Consider the following 16,789-nt stretch of genomic DNA (forward strand, 5'->3'; position numbering starts at 1 on the left):
TATGTGTGGAAGTTCCTCTCCCTTCCCCCATCCAACCCCCCCCCTCCGCCCCCGAGACCACTCGCCATAAACGAGCGGGACACCCTGAGCTCAAACTGGTGCTGCCAGTGTCACCTTAAATGCAGGCGCGGAGGGGTTGCTTTGGAGTGTACTGAGGTGTGTCTTAATACTCCGCCATTCAACAAATGAACTTGTAGTGGTGTGTGGTCAGAGCAGCAAAGTCATTTGCTTTCCTTTGGCCCTTGGTTTCTCAGGCGGGGAGGGGCAGGCCACCAAAAAAAGAAAAATACCCCGTGCATGAGTGAGCTAAAGCTGGTGGAAGCAGCACGTTCACACTCCTTACACACACTCTCACTATCACACACACACACACCATGCAGCGAAGGAATTTTTAACTCTCCCCCTCCCCCCCTTATAGTGTCTGCAAGAGATGGGGAAAGAGAGAGAGAGAGAGAGAGAAGCACAACAGCTCTTAGTCAACAAACGGCACGTGGAAGAAGTTTGGAAGTGTTTGGGCAAGGACTCTTCAGGCCCTTTCAAGGAGAGCTCTCAAAACACAAAGTAAATTGTGTATTTGCTCTGCTCTTTCCAGGCAGCGGAGAGAGCGAGAGAGGGCTTCCCTTCTCCTTCAGATTTGGAGAAAAGAGGCAAGGGAGTGGAGGAAGCGCGGGGGGGGGGGCGGAGGAAATACCCACACACCCAACTTGGGTCTTGGCTACCTCCAGGCGTTCTCCAGCTGACAAAGCGCCTGTCTCCCAAATATTTATGTCGTTACCATTTGAATGTTATTCCCCCCCCCCCTTATCTCCATTGTCTGAGGGAAGCTAACTGTTTAAATGCAAATGACTCGCCTCTCTGTCCCATTCTCCTCCTCCTCCTCCTCCTCTCCTCTCCATCTCACTGAAACCCTCCGCCCGCACAACCCTAGATCGCCTCGGAGAGAAAAGGGCCCTCCTTTTTCCAAGCCCTGTTATTTATTTACTCCAGGCCCTAACTCGGAGCGGTGGGGGCAGGTGTGACTCGAGCTCATCGCCTTGTTACGAGGCAAAGAGGGGTGGGGGGGTGGGAGAGAAGAACAAAAGGGAGGGGGAAGGGAGGGGGCAAAAAAGTCTAGGCAGGCCCCGCTTGCTTTATTTTGGAAGACTTGAGCCGAGCCGAGCCGAGGGACAAACCGTGTCCCAAAGGCAACACGGGGCGAGAAGGCGATGGTCCCGCTCGCCGCGCCTCCGGGAGTCTCGGAGCTGAGAGCTCCGGGATGAGAGAAGAGAAAACCGGAGCAAGAGGGGGCTGGCGGGGTAGGGGGGGGTGGGGGTGGGGGTGGGGGTGGGGAGGTGGGTGGAAGCCAAACAAGGAGGAGCAAGAGAGGGGTGGCGGCGGCCGAGAGAGCGAGAGCGAGAGAGAGAGAGAGCGAGGCCAGGGCATTCATATTCAAACAAATGGGCCAATTGAACCAGGCAATGTGAGTGAACATCCAATCGGCAGCTGGGAGGCCCTGGCGTTGCTTTGCATAAAGCAATATTTTGTGTGGGAGCGAGCGGAGCATTTGCATGCGTGGAGTGATTAGTGGGTTTGAAAAGGGCTCAGCCTCATTTCCCGCTCTGGTTAAGGCGTAGGGAGGAAGTGTTTTGCTGGAAGATGATGACAGAGGTCAGGCTTCGCTAATGGGCCAGTGGAGAGCCGGGGAGGCGAGGCAGAGACCCAGGCGCGCGCACACGCACACACACACCCCTGCATTCATACACTTGAACCATCACCAATCAGCATAGGTGTGCTCTCTCTCTCGCTCTCGCTCTCCCTCTCCCTAGCTCTCTTCCTCTCCCCCCTCCCCTCCCTCCCCTCCCCTCCCCTCCGCCCGCTTACTTCACTCACATCCTCTTTCTTTCTCCCTCTCCAGTTAGTGACAGCCCATTTTATTGTCAATCTCTGTCTTCTTCCCAGGAACTCAAGATCACACAACCAGCAGCTTCAGTGGAGGAAAACTCTTTTACTGGCAACCCTTTTTAAGGCACCATCATTTCAAATCAGGGGCGCTTTTTAACACTATTGACAGGAGCTTTGACAACAAGGCAGGATGCCGCAGAAAGGTGAGTCTGCTCGTTTCTTCTCCCGACTTCTCCCTTCAGTTCATTTTAATATTTAGACAGGTCTCGCCCTCTCTCGCTCGCTCGCTCTGTTCTTCTCCCCCCCCCTCCCCACAGCCACACATCATCCTTCTCTCGCACTCTCTTTTCTTTGGCTCTCTCCCCTACGCACACCCTCTTTGCGGAGCCCCACTTCTCACATCCCGGGAAAAAGTCCTAGAGGGAGACGCCTGTCCAAAACCTCCCAAACTCTATCCTTCAGTTATATGTTCCCCACCACCACGCTCTTCTTCCACTCATATTCTTCCCCCCCCCCCAATACACATACCCTTTCTCTCCCTCCCTCTCCCCCTCTCTCTCTGGAAGAGCGTCTCAAATGCGAAGCCAGTGGCAGCAGCCGCATCAAACAGCAACAGCAGCAAGCTCGCCCTCCCCTTGACTGGATAGAGGGGCGCCCAACAAACGTGCCCCAGTTTCTCAAGAGAAACGGGGGGGGGGAGAGACCCAGCGTGTGGAGATCCGAATCTACCCATCTCTCCATCCATCCATACACGGACACGATCGAGTCACGCCGGATTCCTACAGAGAAATTTCCCATTTGTTTTGTTCCGTCTGTTCCGGATGGTTTATGACCGCTCGGCGCTCATTTAGCAGTTGCTTTCTTAGGAAGTCGGATGCACCGGAGCGTGGTGCCCCCGCTTCCCTCCCCTCCCTCCCCTGTATCCCCACGCGTGTGTATGAATGTGTGTGCCTTCGCGCGTTGAGGAGTTGTTCTCGTTTAGGAACCCCTGTCCTTTCCTTCTCTTTAATGTGCCTTTTATCAAAACTAACTGGTCGTAAAGACATAGAAAAAGAAGACGACATGCCGAGAGGTTGTGGAGGCGTGGGGGTGGGGGGTCGTGACGAGAGAAAGAGAGAATGAGAGAGAGAGAGAGAGAGTCACATTCTAGGCCAAGTCAGGTCTCCGTAGTTGTATCCGGGAAGGTCTGAGCTGAGCTGAAGGACTGTCACTCTAAATCAAGGAGCCGAGAGATCTCCCCCAAACTTGCCCACCACGAGAACCTGAATTAACTTCCTAAGAGGATCACAACTGGGCAAGAACTGCAAACTGTTTTGTTTGGTGTGCTGTGGCGTTTTTCTTTTTAAGCAAACGAAGCGCGAGTCCTTCACTGCACCCTATTTAGGGGTCTTCTTTCTTGGGAGATTTGTGTTTGCTTTTTAATTCCTGGGTTTGGCGCTCCGGAGAAGCCCTGATCAATAGCAAGGCTTTCCCCAAAAATATTCTAGACAAGGAAATGCCCCCCGCTTGCATCTGAGAGAGAAAGGGAGAGAGACCGGGATATTCGGAATAATAATTTCTCCCGGTATGTGTATACTTGAAAATCATCTTAGAGGTTCGTTTCAGGTCCCGGAAAAATTCAGGATCATGTTGGTACTTGTGACCCTCGTAAAGCCTCCCCCGCCCTCATCCCTTCCTGCTCGGATGGGAGCACAACCCTCATCCGGCTGTGCTCCCATCCACACAGATTTTGGGATAAAACTCCCATGGAAATAAATGACACCAACTGTTCAATAAACCTGCACAGAAAAAAGCAGGTGCGGGTAATCGATTAACAAGTGCAGGAACAATCCTGTCTGTTTTCTTTAACTCCTCCCAGGGGTTAGAGTGTGTTTAAGGAAACCTATGAACTTTAAATACAGAGTTTTAACGCTTCTTTTGAAATTTGGTGGTAAAAGCCAGGGAGAAATTCTATTCTGACCAGGTTTGCAAAATAAAGTTTTCAGGCCTACCGAGTTGGTGGAGTCGTTAACTTTTGCAAAGTGAAGCTATGTGTTATGGCTGGCGGTTGTGCCTTTTTACAGGCCTGAAATAATAATTGTGGTCTTTCTCAATAAATTTTTATAGCTGGTAACCTTTGCAAGCGTCTCCACGCCGATGGATTAGCGTTTATCTTTTGCCTATTTGGCTCGCGATTGTAAGCGTTTGTCATCTTGATAGCTAATTATGTTTGTGAGGGAGAGGAGGATCAAATCCCGAACACGATCAGATTAGAGACAGATTTCGAGATTTAAGACTCACAGATTAGGCCTAGCCAGGCACGGTGAGGACGCGACGGTTCTCTTAGGACCTGAGAGCTACCAGGAACCCGAGAGAAGGGCCCTTTTTTTAAGGAGTCCCTCCGCCTCTGTGAATTTACGAGGTTTACACGCAGAGAGATACGTGGGGGCGAGGCTGTAGTCGAAAGATCGGCCTAACGGCAGAGAGAAACTCCGCTGTGATTATGTTTCCGGGTGGGGGAAGGGAAGGATGATTGTTTTCGCCGATGCTGGTGCTCCTCAAAGTACTTTGCAATTAAAGTGGTTGCAAAGCACAACCACCACCCCCCGACTTCCCCCTTCCCTTTCCATCACCCATGTGCCAGAACAACGGAGTTTTGTTATTTTTGGTATTTTAAGACTGGCTGGACATCAGTTTTGTAGCCACCAAATTCATCTAAAGTGGGGTGTGTGTGTTTTTGAAAAAGGAAGAAAAGAAAGAAAGAGAATTTCGTCAGTTAGCTGCGCAGCCTAGAAGCGTGAACAATAGTCTTTCTCCCATTTTTTGTACCAAACTCTCCGGTTCTCACGGCGAGGAGTCTGTGTGCCTCTGAACGATTTTCTGTATGGGAGCGTGTGGCCCGGCAGACGTGTTTGGTGTGTTAAAGGGGCGCCTGCCCGAGAACTTCCAGGAACCAGCCCCCCCCCCCCCGGCTTCCTCTGAAGACGATTCGAGGCCGCTTTCTCGGCTCTGAATCAGGTGCTTCTTCAGAGCGGAGTAAATATTTACCACTGGAAGTCTCTTTCATGCTGCGAGAAAGCCAGACTGATTTTCTTTCTTTGGAAACGGGTTAGCTTTGAAAAACCACTTCACAAATCACACCCTACGCAAGCTGGATCTCGATTACTTTGGCTGTATGTAAGGGGGGGGGGCGACTAAAAATTAATGCTCATTAGAGCCCAGAAATAAAGGACATCGGATTCTTAGGTATTTTTCTTTTTCTTTTTCTTTTTTTAGCCTTCAAAAAATAAAGGGGGGGTGGGGGAATGAAGAAAATGAAGGCTGCCACTATTTCATTATTTTACCTCCTCTATCTCTCTGGCTTCTCTCTCCCCCTTCTCTTTTTTTAAAAGCAGAACCTCTTGAATAGGTTCTTTATTGTAATTGTCTCACCCCAATTGAGCACCCCACTGCGCTGTTGTATCTTTTTACAACCCCTAACAACTCACACCAGTAACATAATTACCTCCAGATATTTATAACGAGAAATTACTTTTCTATTTTCTCCCTGCTAGGCTGGGAACCTAACAGAAAGAACTCGGATTAAATACACGTATGCCTGCATGCAAGAACACCAGAAATCTTTTTTTTTTAAATGTGGCTTTAAAAAAATTAGTAACCCCCAGCCCCACCCTAAACCCCCACGGCAAGCAGGCTTTGGGCTGTCCAGGCTCGGGGTCAAGGTAGGCCCTAATGAAGGGAGGAAGGGGGCTTATTTCCCTCTTCTTTGTAAGTTGGAGGGTTGTTGGGCCGTCCAGTGGGGAAGCTGCCGGCAGCCCTGACTGGCTGGGGTCTCGCGCTCTGGGGCTGGGTAGGGGAGTAAAATGGAGGCCATTGTTCGCCTTCTGTAGGCTTTGTGCTCGCAGTCCTCACCCCCTCCTGATCTTACTTTTTAAAGCACTGAGGCGAGGTAGACAGCGTGTGTCACAGTACAGTGAAAAAGGGGAAGATCTAAAGACCAAAAAAGAAGTTTATCACAATAAGTGGATTTCTTCCCCCTTCTCTCTCTCGCGTTCTCTCTCTCTCATTTCAAAATAAGGGGGTGGGTGGGTGCAATTGTTAATGCCACTAAAAGAATCGCCAGCCCTCAGTTTCAAACGTAAATATCAAACATTGATTTTAAAGCAAGCAAGCAAACGCACATGTAGAAGACAGATTTGGTATTTCCCCATAAGCAATCTAGAAATGCTCGCCTCCCTTCAAACCAAAAAGAACTAGCAAACTCGGCTGCCCCCTCCTTTTTTTTCCAAGCCAGGGTTCCTGGTCCTCAAAGTGCAAACTTGTCAAGGGCAGAGATGCACCGCCGGCTCACTCCAGCAAAATCGAATCAAATCAAAGTCGAGGTCCTTCCTGTTTGTAAATACAGACACAAAAAAGTGTCACAGATCAGAACTCTTTAGACTTGCAACAGGCGCACCAATAAGGCGTGCTGGAAACTTTGCAGTATTCCATTGTTTTCTCTGTGTGTGCGTGCGTGCTTGTGCGTGTGCGTGTTGAATCTTTTGAACGACGTGGCTCTCCACTCTATGCTGCACCCAACTGCGAGGCGGCGCTATGAGGGGGGAGGGCGTACATTAAAAAGAACTTAATATACTTTTAATATACTTTTTTCCCCATCCTAGCAAGAAGACTTTAACTAGCGCTACGCAGATGTGTGAGCCCTTAAATTGTATGAGAGGAGAGTCCGCTCATAAATCAGGCAAGTCTGAAGCACCTTTCCGTTTCTTTCTTTCTTTCTTTCTTTCTTTCTTTCTTTCTTTCTTTCTTTCTTTCTTTCTTTCTTTCTTTCTTTCTTTCTTTCTTTCTTTCTTTCTCACAAGAATGGTTACCGATCCCTTTTCCTCCACATTGCCTCGGAGGTGAAGAAGCGCGTGTTTTCCCTCTCACTTTCAGGGCAATATTGCTGAAGGAAGAGCCCACACTTAAAAAAAAAAAAAAGAATTGATTTAACATATTCGATGACAGTACTGAGAGGTTTGGTAGGAGAGGGGTCCGACTTGGGAAGGAGTATATACAGTTTACGAAAGGAAAGGGAAAAACCAGCCCTACCAATCCCCCCTTTAAAACTCGGCCATCGATGGGGAAGTACCTGGAGAGAAGAATGGCGGGACCGCCTCTGAGTTTGGCTCTCCCCATCCCATCCCTCTGATTTATGCCTGTGTTTTCTCTCTCCTAGAACCGTGTAAACGAGCCACGTGGGATCCTGCGCCCTCAGTTCACCATGCAGAACAGTAAGTGACTCGCCCTCTATTGAACGGCTCTGCCGGGTTGAGAAAGTGGTGCGGGAAGAACCGCGTTCCCCTGAATCCTGCGGTGGGAGACGGGGGAGGTGCAAAAGGTGTAGAGTTTCACATTTTCAAAATACTAATCATATTTGAAGCGGTTTCTTCTGGAAGCGGGAGGGCTGAAGAGGTCCAACACCCAGCGGTTTGGGTGAGCAGCGACCAAGGGAGCGCGCTCCCCCCCCCGCGCCCCGAGAGAGGCGCTTTGGCGCTCTTGGGAGAAGGAGAGATGGGGTGGCGGCTCCCTTCTTTGTTGTCCCAGGGAAGATTTGTGAGGCAAGCTTACCTGGGGGGAGGGAAGAGCCCTTCGATTCAGAGGGACGTACTTCCAACTAAGTGTGCCTTGAGAGGACCGGAGGGGCCTCACTCAGGCAGCTGCTTTGTGGATGGCGCGTACCTGGGCTGGCCCCTCCCTGCCTGTGGAATTAACCTGTCTCCAGGTCAGAGGCCCGTGGAAGGCATCCGCGCTAACCAGGAGCAGGAGGCTCTTTTGTGCTTGGGAGGCAGGCGTGAGAAAAGTGCTCTGAATGTGAGGAGAAGGTGAGAGGAACCTCACTACCGGGGGAGGCCTGGGAGACACACCTCTCCTGGTGACGCTCGCATCCTTTCCCCTGGCCTTCCTTCTGTGCTGACTGGCTTCCACCCCCGGCACACACACCCGGGACCCCCTCCAGCCCCCCCCCCCATATCTCACGGTGATGGAGTGTGCATCGCCCTGAAGTGTTTGGGCCGAGAAGCCTGGGTAGATTCGGGATTTCTTGGGGGCAAAAAGAGGGGATGCGTTAAATCGAAGTGTGTGGCTGACACGCTGCGTTTCTCGCCGGGTGAAAATCGGAGTTGTGGCGCCGAGGAAAGAAGCGCGTATGGCGGCGCCGAAGCCCTTTTGAAAGAAGGCGCCTCAGTTTAAGACCACAGCTTCCCCCTCCCCGCCCCCAGAAAAAGTAACTTGGAGACGTAGAAGGAAGTGTCACTGAAATCGAGGGGATTTGTGCTAGTGACTTTAGAATTGGAGAGACGGCTGCCGGAAGATCCGTCCTAACCGCATTGAGCAGGCTGGCAAGGCGGGAAAGTTGGATGAGCCCCCAGTCAGCTTCGCAGTTTGGGTCTGTTGTCATAATAAAGCCCAGCACCGTCCAGAAGGCAGGGCATGGAAGGGCCGTCAGAGCCAGATTCCAGCGACGCAGTCGCGTCTGTTGTGGTGGTGGTGATGGTTTCGGTTATTCTTTGCTTGCAATAAATGCCAGTCTCTTCCAAAACCGAGGCACGCTCTCTCTCTCTCTCTCTCACTGGAATTATTTTTGGTCCTTGAATCGTATCTCCGATTTTCAGATCTTGCTTTTAGCAACCTAAATGCAGCAGAAGCCAAAGTGCAAAATGTGTCAGGAAAAGTTTCCATGTCCCTAGCCCTGCTCTGTGCTTTCATGAGGCCTAGAGAATCTGAGGGCGGGCGTCTGCGGTGTATAAAGAGCAAGTGTCAAATCAATCAACAATGTGGAGGCCGTGGCTGAGAAAATAGCGGCCGATGGTGCGCGTTTGGGTTTAGAATTCGGTTACGGACCGTACTTGTTTAAGAGCCGTCAGATCAACAAGCCCTGGATGGTTGCGGAGCGAGCTGAGGGTTTGCTGGCGAGAATAACTGAGGCCGTGTCAATTTCACTACGATGTTGTCCGTTTCATCTGGCTTGTCTCGAAGACCAGGCTTCCAGCATCCAACTAGTGGCTTCCTTACGGTCTTTGGGACTCGATTCCTTTACGTCCATTTCTTTAGAAGGAGTCATGTCGTCTTCATTTTAGTGGGACTTTTCTTGAAAGAAGGCTTATTCTGACTGCTCTTTGCGTGAGGAAAACCTACCCATAATATCCCCCCTTCTGGAGCGGGAATCACGAGTGATAGGATGAGGAAAACAGGCAAACGCCCTGAACAAAGAGATTGGGGACTGAATTCCACACGGATTTTCGTTTCCAAAAATCGGACGACAATCTCCACCCCACCCCAGCCCTTCACTCTCTATTTGCAGTTGTTGTTGTTTGTTGGAACTGGATGGATCCGCTGCGGATTCATCTACTGCCGGATGGCGTCAATTGATTTAAACTCGAAGTCCTACTATACTTAAACTCTAGTGAGGTTTCCAAACGTAGTGTTCGACAAAACTATTATCTCTCACGGATTTCTGAAGTTGCAAAATAAATCCGCTGTTTGAAATCTGTGGTACTTATTTCCTCACAAATATATTTATTTAGGGCAGGGAGTACAATTTCCTGCTCACCTTTGTGGGGAAGTGAGTCCCATAGATTTAAATGTCCACTTCATGTATTCACGACGATGGGTCGGGCCCAGGGTTCAATCTTGCTCAAAGGATGCTTTTGAAAGTCCGTTCGATTCAAGGGGAAAGTTAACCACATACTTAAAGCTCGCCTCCGGAGATGCGGTGGGCTAAAGCTGCGATCTTATACACAGTCGTTTATTTACCTCGTACACAGCCAGTGAGATCCACTCAACTCAACGCGGTTTACTTCTAAACAAGAGCGGATTGTTGGGAAATATTTAATGTTGGCTGGTCCCGCCTCTTCTTTTCCAGAAAAGGCACCTTCGAAAAGACTGTGCTGAACCAGTTGCTGTTTTAAACTACTGCGTTCTAAAGTTACTTCCTTAGAAGTCAAAAGCCCTTCGAATTTACTCAGAAGGGAAGGTAGCCAGCCTCGAAACTCGAGAATCATAGTTGTTGTTTTTAACTTTCACACACACCCCACCCCTGGTCTGGCCTCTTTCCTTTCTTGAACATAATCCGGGCTCTCCTCGTCTCCTCAGATTTCAGTGGTTGTAATTTCATTTTCTTGGTGGTAAGCCCTACCGAACTCAGTGGTATTTCCTTCCAAGTAAAAGTAAGTAGGCGCTCAGGGCATCTGGCCCTCCGCCGGCTTGATTCAGCAGCCAAAGGTATTTAGGTGGAGTAGGCGTCCCTTTGCCCTTCCGCTGATGATTTCAGTGGCATTTATTGCCAATGAAGCGCCGAGGGGTCAGAGCCGAGGGAAACTCTTGCGGGCGCGTTTGTCGTAGGCCTCATCAAACCCGTGAGATGCCTCTCTGGAGTAGATAAGCATAGATCATAGGGGGGCATCTCACAAATGCCTAGGTTGTGAGAATGAAATATTCATTCTGGGTGTGTGTGTGGGTGTGTGTGCGTGTGTGCGTGTGCGTGTGTAAATTTGTTTGACGACACCCTTACGAGACCACATTCCTGACTAGATCTCGCGTTCCCGTCCCAAACTTTTCCGACCTGGAAAGGGATGGATTTTCGTGGGATCTTTCCGCGCCCTGCTTTCCCAAATCCCGGCACCTCTAAGGATCGCGAGGAGACAGAGAGAGAGAGAGATCAGAAATAAAGATGGCGAGGCCGCAATGTTCCTGGTACTGGCTCATAGCCGGAGCGCGCACCCTGCTTTCTGCGGCGAGCGGATGCCTTTGCGCGGGCGCTTGCACGCAAATGACTCTTCTCGCTTCTCCACCCGGCTACTGCCCCTTGCAATGCCGGTGCGAGGCGGGGAGCCCCTTCGGCTGAAGCTTGGATTTTGTTGAAAGGTGGCCGGCAAGCTCTTTCGGCTTTGTGTGAAGAACTCCTGGGTGTATCTGGTGCCGAGCGTCCAAATTGACACCATATGTTTTCCTATTAGATGTCTCTGCCCTAAAGAAGAGGCGCATAATCATTGCCACTAGGCTCGAACTGCCTCCGCTCTCCAGGGAAATTAAGGCATTGATTAAGGCTTAACCTTTTTTTTATGCGGAACTTGGGAGTTGGGCTTTCTTCGCTGCCACACGTGGGAAGGAACGAGGGACGTTTCGAGCGAGATTGAGGGCAAATGGCTTCCTATCCACAGGCCTGAGTATGTGTCAGAGGGAATGTGAGTGCATGAGAGAGAGAGAGAGAGAGATCTTGCCTGTGGATCTCCAAAACAGGCCAAGGCTTCAAAAAATACGACACCACCAAACCACCTTTCTAGGTTTTTAGGAAAGAAGAGCCATTGGTTTCAACGGGCAAAAAGAAAGCACGTGCTCCGCTCTTCCCCCTGAAAAACCATAGATCTGAGAAGTGCTTCGTTTGGGCTGGATCGGGTCCCTGTGCGCCTTGAGAGCGGGCAACCCAGATTCCTCCACAATCCAGGGCAATGGGAGGGGTAAGGGAGACAGAGAGGGAGAGAGGGAAAGAGAGAAAGCTGGCGAGGGGGGGGGGGGAGGCAAATGTGGCCTGCTCCCGCTGGAAGTAAACACCTATGAGTGGTGGTGGAGGGGATTAAAAAGGGGCACGGGATGGCCCTCCTCCTCAACTCGGGGACGGAAGCTCCCCCTCTGGTCGTGGGGGTGGGGGTGATGGAAGATGAGTGGGTGCCTCTAAGAAAGAGAGAAGAGGGCAAGCTCTCTGCCGTCTATGTGCTGCAGTTTATGTCGAGGTGGGGTGGGGGTGGGGGTGGGTCTCCTACGTTCTCCAGCGTTGTTGTGATGGGGTGTTTCCCCCCCCCTCGCCAAACGTGGAAGTCGCTCCCTTCCTCTCCTCTCCCCGTCCCCTTCCACCCAGCAGCACCTCCTCCTCCTCCTCTCGCATGTCACTTCGGATTTATCGAGGCGGCAGTGTGCCCCCTCGGTTGTGTCCGCACTGGCCCCGTGGCTACCTTAAAAAGTCGCTTCTCCTCGAAGGGGAAACGAGTAGAGTTCAATCTCGTCGGAGTGATACCCAAATCCGGACAGAAAGGGTCGTTTTTATCATGCTCCTGTTTGTCGTGACGATGCAATTTTCAAAAGCGGAGCACTGTCATAAAGTGACATGTCTGCCACAAACGCTCCAACTGATCTTTTCAATTAGCCTTCCATGCATGATCCGGGGCGACTTCCGCCTATTTCCAGAAATTAAGCTCAAACTTGACGTGCAGCTAGTTTTATTTTAAAGACAAATGTCAGAGAGACTCATCATATTTTCCCCCTCTTCTATATTTGGAGCTTATTTATTGCTAAGAAGCCGAGGCTCCTGGAGTCAATTTAGCAGGAGGCTCGAAAGAGAGGAGGAGAGCAGAACAGAGGCAGACACCCGGAGAGCGAGGGAGCCCAGACCATCTCCAGGGAGACTCTTGCCTCCAAAGCCTAAAGCTGCAGGTTGGGGACCCTTTTCGAACCCGGTTTTTTAAAGCTCGATAATCTCTCTGAAATGCCACTCAGGCTGATTTGGGCCAAGGGAGCTGAAAGCGGGAGGACGTAAAGAGACGGGGGCAAAGATGGGCATAGATCACGCCGGTTTCTTGATAACGAGGGTGAGGATGAGGAAGACGATAATAATAATAATAATAATAATAATAATAATAATAATAATAATAATAATAATAATAATAATAATAATAATAATAATAATAATAATAATAATAATAATAATAATAATAATAATAATAATTCTCTTTCCCCCTCCCCTTCTTTTCCATACGGTCCATGGGCGTGGGGTGGTGGTAAAGGAGAGAGGCGACTTTTTTCGGCGGTGATGGCATTTCGGCGGCTAGAGAAGGTGCAAAGCGGGAGGCGCCTGTTCGCGGAGCCTTTTTCAGACGGAGGCACTCCGGGAGGGAGGGAGGGAGGGAGGGTGGAAGGCAAGGAGGCAGGCGGAAAGGGACGGAGGGAGGGAGCGAGAGGGAGGCAGGTGGACCGTCTCGGGGGCTGAGGTGCCAGGCGAGTTCGGATTCACGTAGCCGGCCGGAGAGGCTTCGGTGCCACTGCGCCACCCCGTCTCCCCCACCCTCCCCCGCCTCCTGGAGACGGGGCTCCTCCAGCCCACCCCCACCCCCTCCCAGCCCACCCCCTACCCCTCTGCCTCTCCCCAAGCCGGCGTGCCTTTGCTTGCTGGCGCGGTTGCCAAGTCGGCTGAAAGGATGACTCGGAGGGAAAGTGTGTAACCAAATGTTGCTCTTCTGGGCTGAGAGGCAGCGATGGAGGCGCGTGAATGGCGCTTTAGAGAGGATGCGGCTTTTAGCCCGGAATGGTGGGCTGGCGCGGGGAGGGGGGGGTTGAGGTTGGATGGCGGAGAGAGGCAGGGAAGGGGGGAGGGGGGAGGGAGGGAGAGCGAGAGAGAGCGAGAGCCGTGGAGAGTGGGGGAGAAAAGCTTTGTGGGTTGCTTTGAGTTTGCCTTTGATGAATATAGCGGAATAAACGTGAACGCTGGAAGGACAGTCGGACAGAGACAGACGATCTCCAGCTAGCGCAAGAGATGGCGACTGGAGGAATGGGAGCCACTGGCGCTGTTGTCCTTGACCTCTATTGCTTTACCTATGTTAAGGAAACGTACATGTGTGTGTATACATGTGTGTGTGTGTGTATACGTGTGTGTGTGTGCGTGTGTGTGCGTGTGCGTGTGTGCGCGCCTACTTGAGAGCGGGAAAGAGAGCCGACCTTTTCTTCGTGGGGGCTGGCCGTGCCCGTGCCCTTCCTCCCCTTACAAAACCGAACGAAGCCACCACACACGAAAAAACCCTCGCCTGGTTGGAGTGGCTTGCTGGAGGGGCGCTCCCCGCTTGCCCCCCCCCCGCCCGGCCTGCCCGTCCCTCGTCCTTCCTTCTCTTCTCCCCCTCGCCCCTCAGCCGCCTCCTGAGCCGGGGGAGGGCCCTGCCGGGTGTCCCCGATCCTCTCCTCCTCCTCCTCCTGCGCCTCCCCCTCCTCAGGTAGCCGGCCGAGGCTCCCATTGTCCGTCTCTTCCTTCCCCCACCTCACAGGTCACAGCGGCGTGAACCAGCTCGGCGGCGTGTTTGTCAACGGGCGGCCGCTGCCAGATTCAACCCGGCAGAAAATCGTGGAACTCGCCCACAGCGGGGCTCGGCCGTGTGACATCTCCCGAATCCTGCAGGTGAAAATGCCGGTCACCTCCCCAGTGTCCGCCCTCCTGCGCTTACCTTGCTTGAAAACCAAGCACACACACGGACACGCACACAGGCACGCACACACCACCCCAGCCTGTGAACTGGGAGAAGGGCTTTTCCCGTGACTCTCGCCTTTCCCGTCCAGCCTCTATGGGGGCTAAAATGCTGATTAACTTCATCCTCAGTCAATCTGTTTTGCTAAACCGTGGGGATACAATATTGATGCCTTGTCTTGCTTGTTCAATGAATGGATGCTTGACCATCTTCCTTCCATGAATGCAGTAACTTTGTTTTAAATTAGTTGGCTGGAATGAAATGACAGCGACGTAGTCGGCCCAACCTAGACACACTTCCCTGGAAATAAGTCCCACGGATGGCTTATTATCCAAGCAAGTGTGTATAGGTCAGGAATGTTAAAAGTGTCTTCTCCACCGTGTAGAATGTCTGGTTTTTGCATGCAAATAAGTTAAGCAATATTATGAAACACTACGTTGTAAGAATCGATAGATTTCCTTTGGAATAGTTACTTGGTCTTGATTATCTTAGAGAAAACGATTTGGCGTAGGGCTACAATACAGTTCCTCACATCTTTCCAACCTCCCCCTCCAATAACCCCAGCAATGTAAACATTTTGAAAACCGGTCCGATGATGTCTCTAATAAAACCCCACCAACATCTGACCTTTTTCTCCAGTTTTTCTCCCCTCCTCCCCGTTTTGTGGTTTCTTTTTTTTTTAATTTAAAACAGATCTCACCTGTGTAGCATGTAGGGCCACAAATGTAATATTTTTTTAGGGAAAAAGAAAAGAAAAAAAAAACCTCTCTTAAGTAAGTTCTCATACCATTTAAGGTATATTTTTGTGTTATAGACCCATGCAGATGCAAAAGTCCAAGTGCTGGACAATCAAAACGTAAGCTTGTCATTGTTTAATGCATACTTAAACAATTTTATTTTTGTCTTGAAATTATTAATAATGTGATTTTCTGTCCGCTTCCCTGATGCAGGTATCGAATGGCTGTGTGAGTAAAATTCTGGGCAGGTATTACGAAACTGGCTCCATCCGACCGCGGGCAATCGGAGGTAGCAAACCGAGAGTAGCGACTCCAGAAGTTGTAAGCAAAATAGCACAGTATAAACGGGAGTGCCCCTCCATCTTTGCTTGGGAGATCCGAGACAGATTACTATCGGAGGGGGTCTGTACCAACGATAATATACCCAGCGTAAGTTCCTCCAGAAACCCTTTTCTACCTGATCTAGAACGATACCCGGGAAGTTGTTGTTCCTAACCCCTCTTCTTTTGTTCTTCTAGCCCCCTCCAGGGCTAAGAATTCCCCCCCCCTCCCAGCGCGGGCTTTCTCTATTTGTCCTTTACTGGGGAAGAATTTTGTCCTGAAGCACTTTTGGGAACCCTCCTGCCCCCCAAATCTCCTCCTTCCTTTTCTTTCCTTTCCTTTCCTTTTCTTTTCTTTTTAAATTATTCGGGATTCAAGACTTGGTTATTGAATTGCTAGGGATCCGAAAATTAAAACTACTTGCTCTGGGCAGGTAAAAGCCAAGGAACAGCCCGCATCAAATACAGAGGTCGAAGGGGAGATATCTGCGGGGTGCCGACTGGAAGGGCATCTCAAGGCAGAGCAGTCCAGAGTGGCTTGGTCTACTGTGTCCATCTAGTGTTCTAAGTGGTGCCCAGGCTGAAGAAGACATAGGGCATTTCTGCCTCCCCCCCCCCCCGTCTAGGGTGATCATTTTCCTACAAAAGCAATCTCGCGGATCACCAATCGTTTGAGCTTACAGTACTAAAGAAGAGAAAAGCGGCGGGGGGGGGGGCGAAATTGCTGCCCAGCAACCCGCTTCTCAACTTGTCCTGGGCGAATTTTGTCTGCTTCCGATTGCACCCCTTCGCTTTCCCGTAGGCTGGCCGTCTTCATCAGCCTAAGGATCTGTGTCTCATGCCCTAGTTCTGAACGTCCCTGCGGAACAAATCAGTCTGGGACGGCAGCAGGGCTTAGACCATTTGCTCCAGAGGAGTCCTGTTCAAATCAGTGAGCTTGCACTGGAGCAAAGAGGAGAGTTTATACTGTGCGTGGTCCTTGGCAGAGCCTAAACCACAGCGAAGAAGAATGATTTCGGGAGAGCGTTTTGAGAAAGGGGGTCAATAGGATCCAGGCATTTCAGATGTCCTTTGGAGCGGGCGGGGGGGGGGGCTGAGGAAGGGTGTGGATTCTCTGTCTTGGAACTGCTTCTTTTTCAAAGGGTACTCCCATCCCCGCTACCATCTCGCTGAATGTCGCTTCCCTTTCAGGTCTCTTCGATCAACCGAGTCCTCCGCAACCTGGCTAGCGAAAAGCAACAGATGGGTGCTGATGGAATGTATGACAAGCTGAGGATGCTGAACGGGCAGACCGGGACGTGGGGCACCAGGCCTGGGTGGTACCCGGGGACGTCGGTTCCTGGACAGCCAACGCAAGGTAAGGGGGCGAGAGAAAGAGAGGGAGAGAGAGGTCTTGGGGAGGAGAGGGGAGGGGAAAGATCAACTCACCCAGCCTCTCCCTCCCACCTCCTACTCTCCACCCTGATCAATCCGATTTCTCTAATGACCCATCAAAGGCGAAAGTGACAAATCCCGCCATAGTTTGTCTGCCTTTCTGACTCCGCCTCTGTCTTCTTTCTTTCTTTCTTTCTTTCTTTCTTTCTTTCTTTCTTTCTTTCTTTCTTTCTTTCTT

The 16,789-nt window shown here is 51.0% G+C and overlaps 1 protein-coding gene across 18 annotated transcripts in view; it reads left to right on the plus strand.

The window, feature by feature from the left end:
* PAX6 (paired box 6) overlaps nucleotides 1-16,789 on the plus strand; it is a 46,983-nt gene that overhangs the window by 9,520 nt on the left and 20,674 nt on the right. For 3 of the 18 annotated variants that reach the window (XM_072985830.2, XM_072985834.2, XM_072985831.2), the window contains exons 2-8: nucleotides 1,939-2,084; nucleotides 6,522-6,598; nucleotides 7,076-7,130; nucleotides 13,923-14,053; nucleotides 14,935-14,976; nucleotides 15,071-15,286; nucleotides 16,369-16,534. In XM_072985830.2, coding sequence (XP_072841931.1) covers nucleotides 7,121-7,130; nucleotides 13,923-14,053; nucleotides 14,935-14,976; nucleotides 15,071-15,286; nucleotides 16,369-16,534 — 565 coding nt within the window. In that variant the 5' untranslated portion in view covers nucleotides 1,939-2,084; nucleotides 6,522-6,598; nucleotides 7,076-7,120. Of the gene's footprint in view, nucleotides 1-1,549; nucleotides 1,767-1,938; nucleotides 2,085-6,521; nucleotides 6,599-7,075; nucleotides 7,131-11,798; nucleotides 12,325-13,070; nucleotides 13,102-13,158; nucleotides 13,196-13,308; nucleotides 13,501-13,922; nucleotides 14,054-14,934; nucleotides 14,977-15,070; nucleotides 15,287-16,368; nucleotides 16,535-16,789 lie in introns of those variants that run through there. The other 15 variants (XM_020795640.3, XM_020795641.3, XM_072985835.2 and 12 more) reach the window with 11 other exon arrangements.

The sequence above is a fragment of the Pogona vitticeps genome, chromosome 1, assembly GCF_051106095.1.
Source record: "Pogona vitticeps strain Pit_001003342236 chromosome 1, PviZW2.1, whole genome shotgun sequence".
NCBI classification, from domain to species: Eukaryota; Metazoa; Chordata; class Lepidosauria; order Squamata; family Agamidae; genus Pogona; species Pogona vitticeps.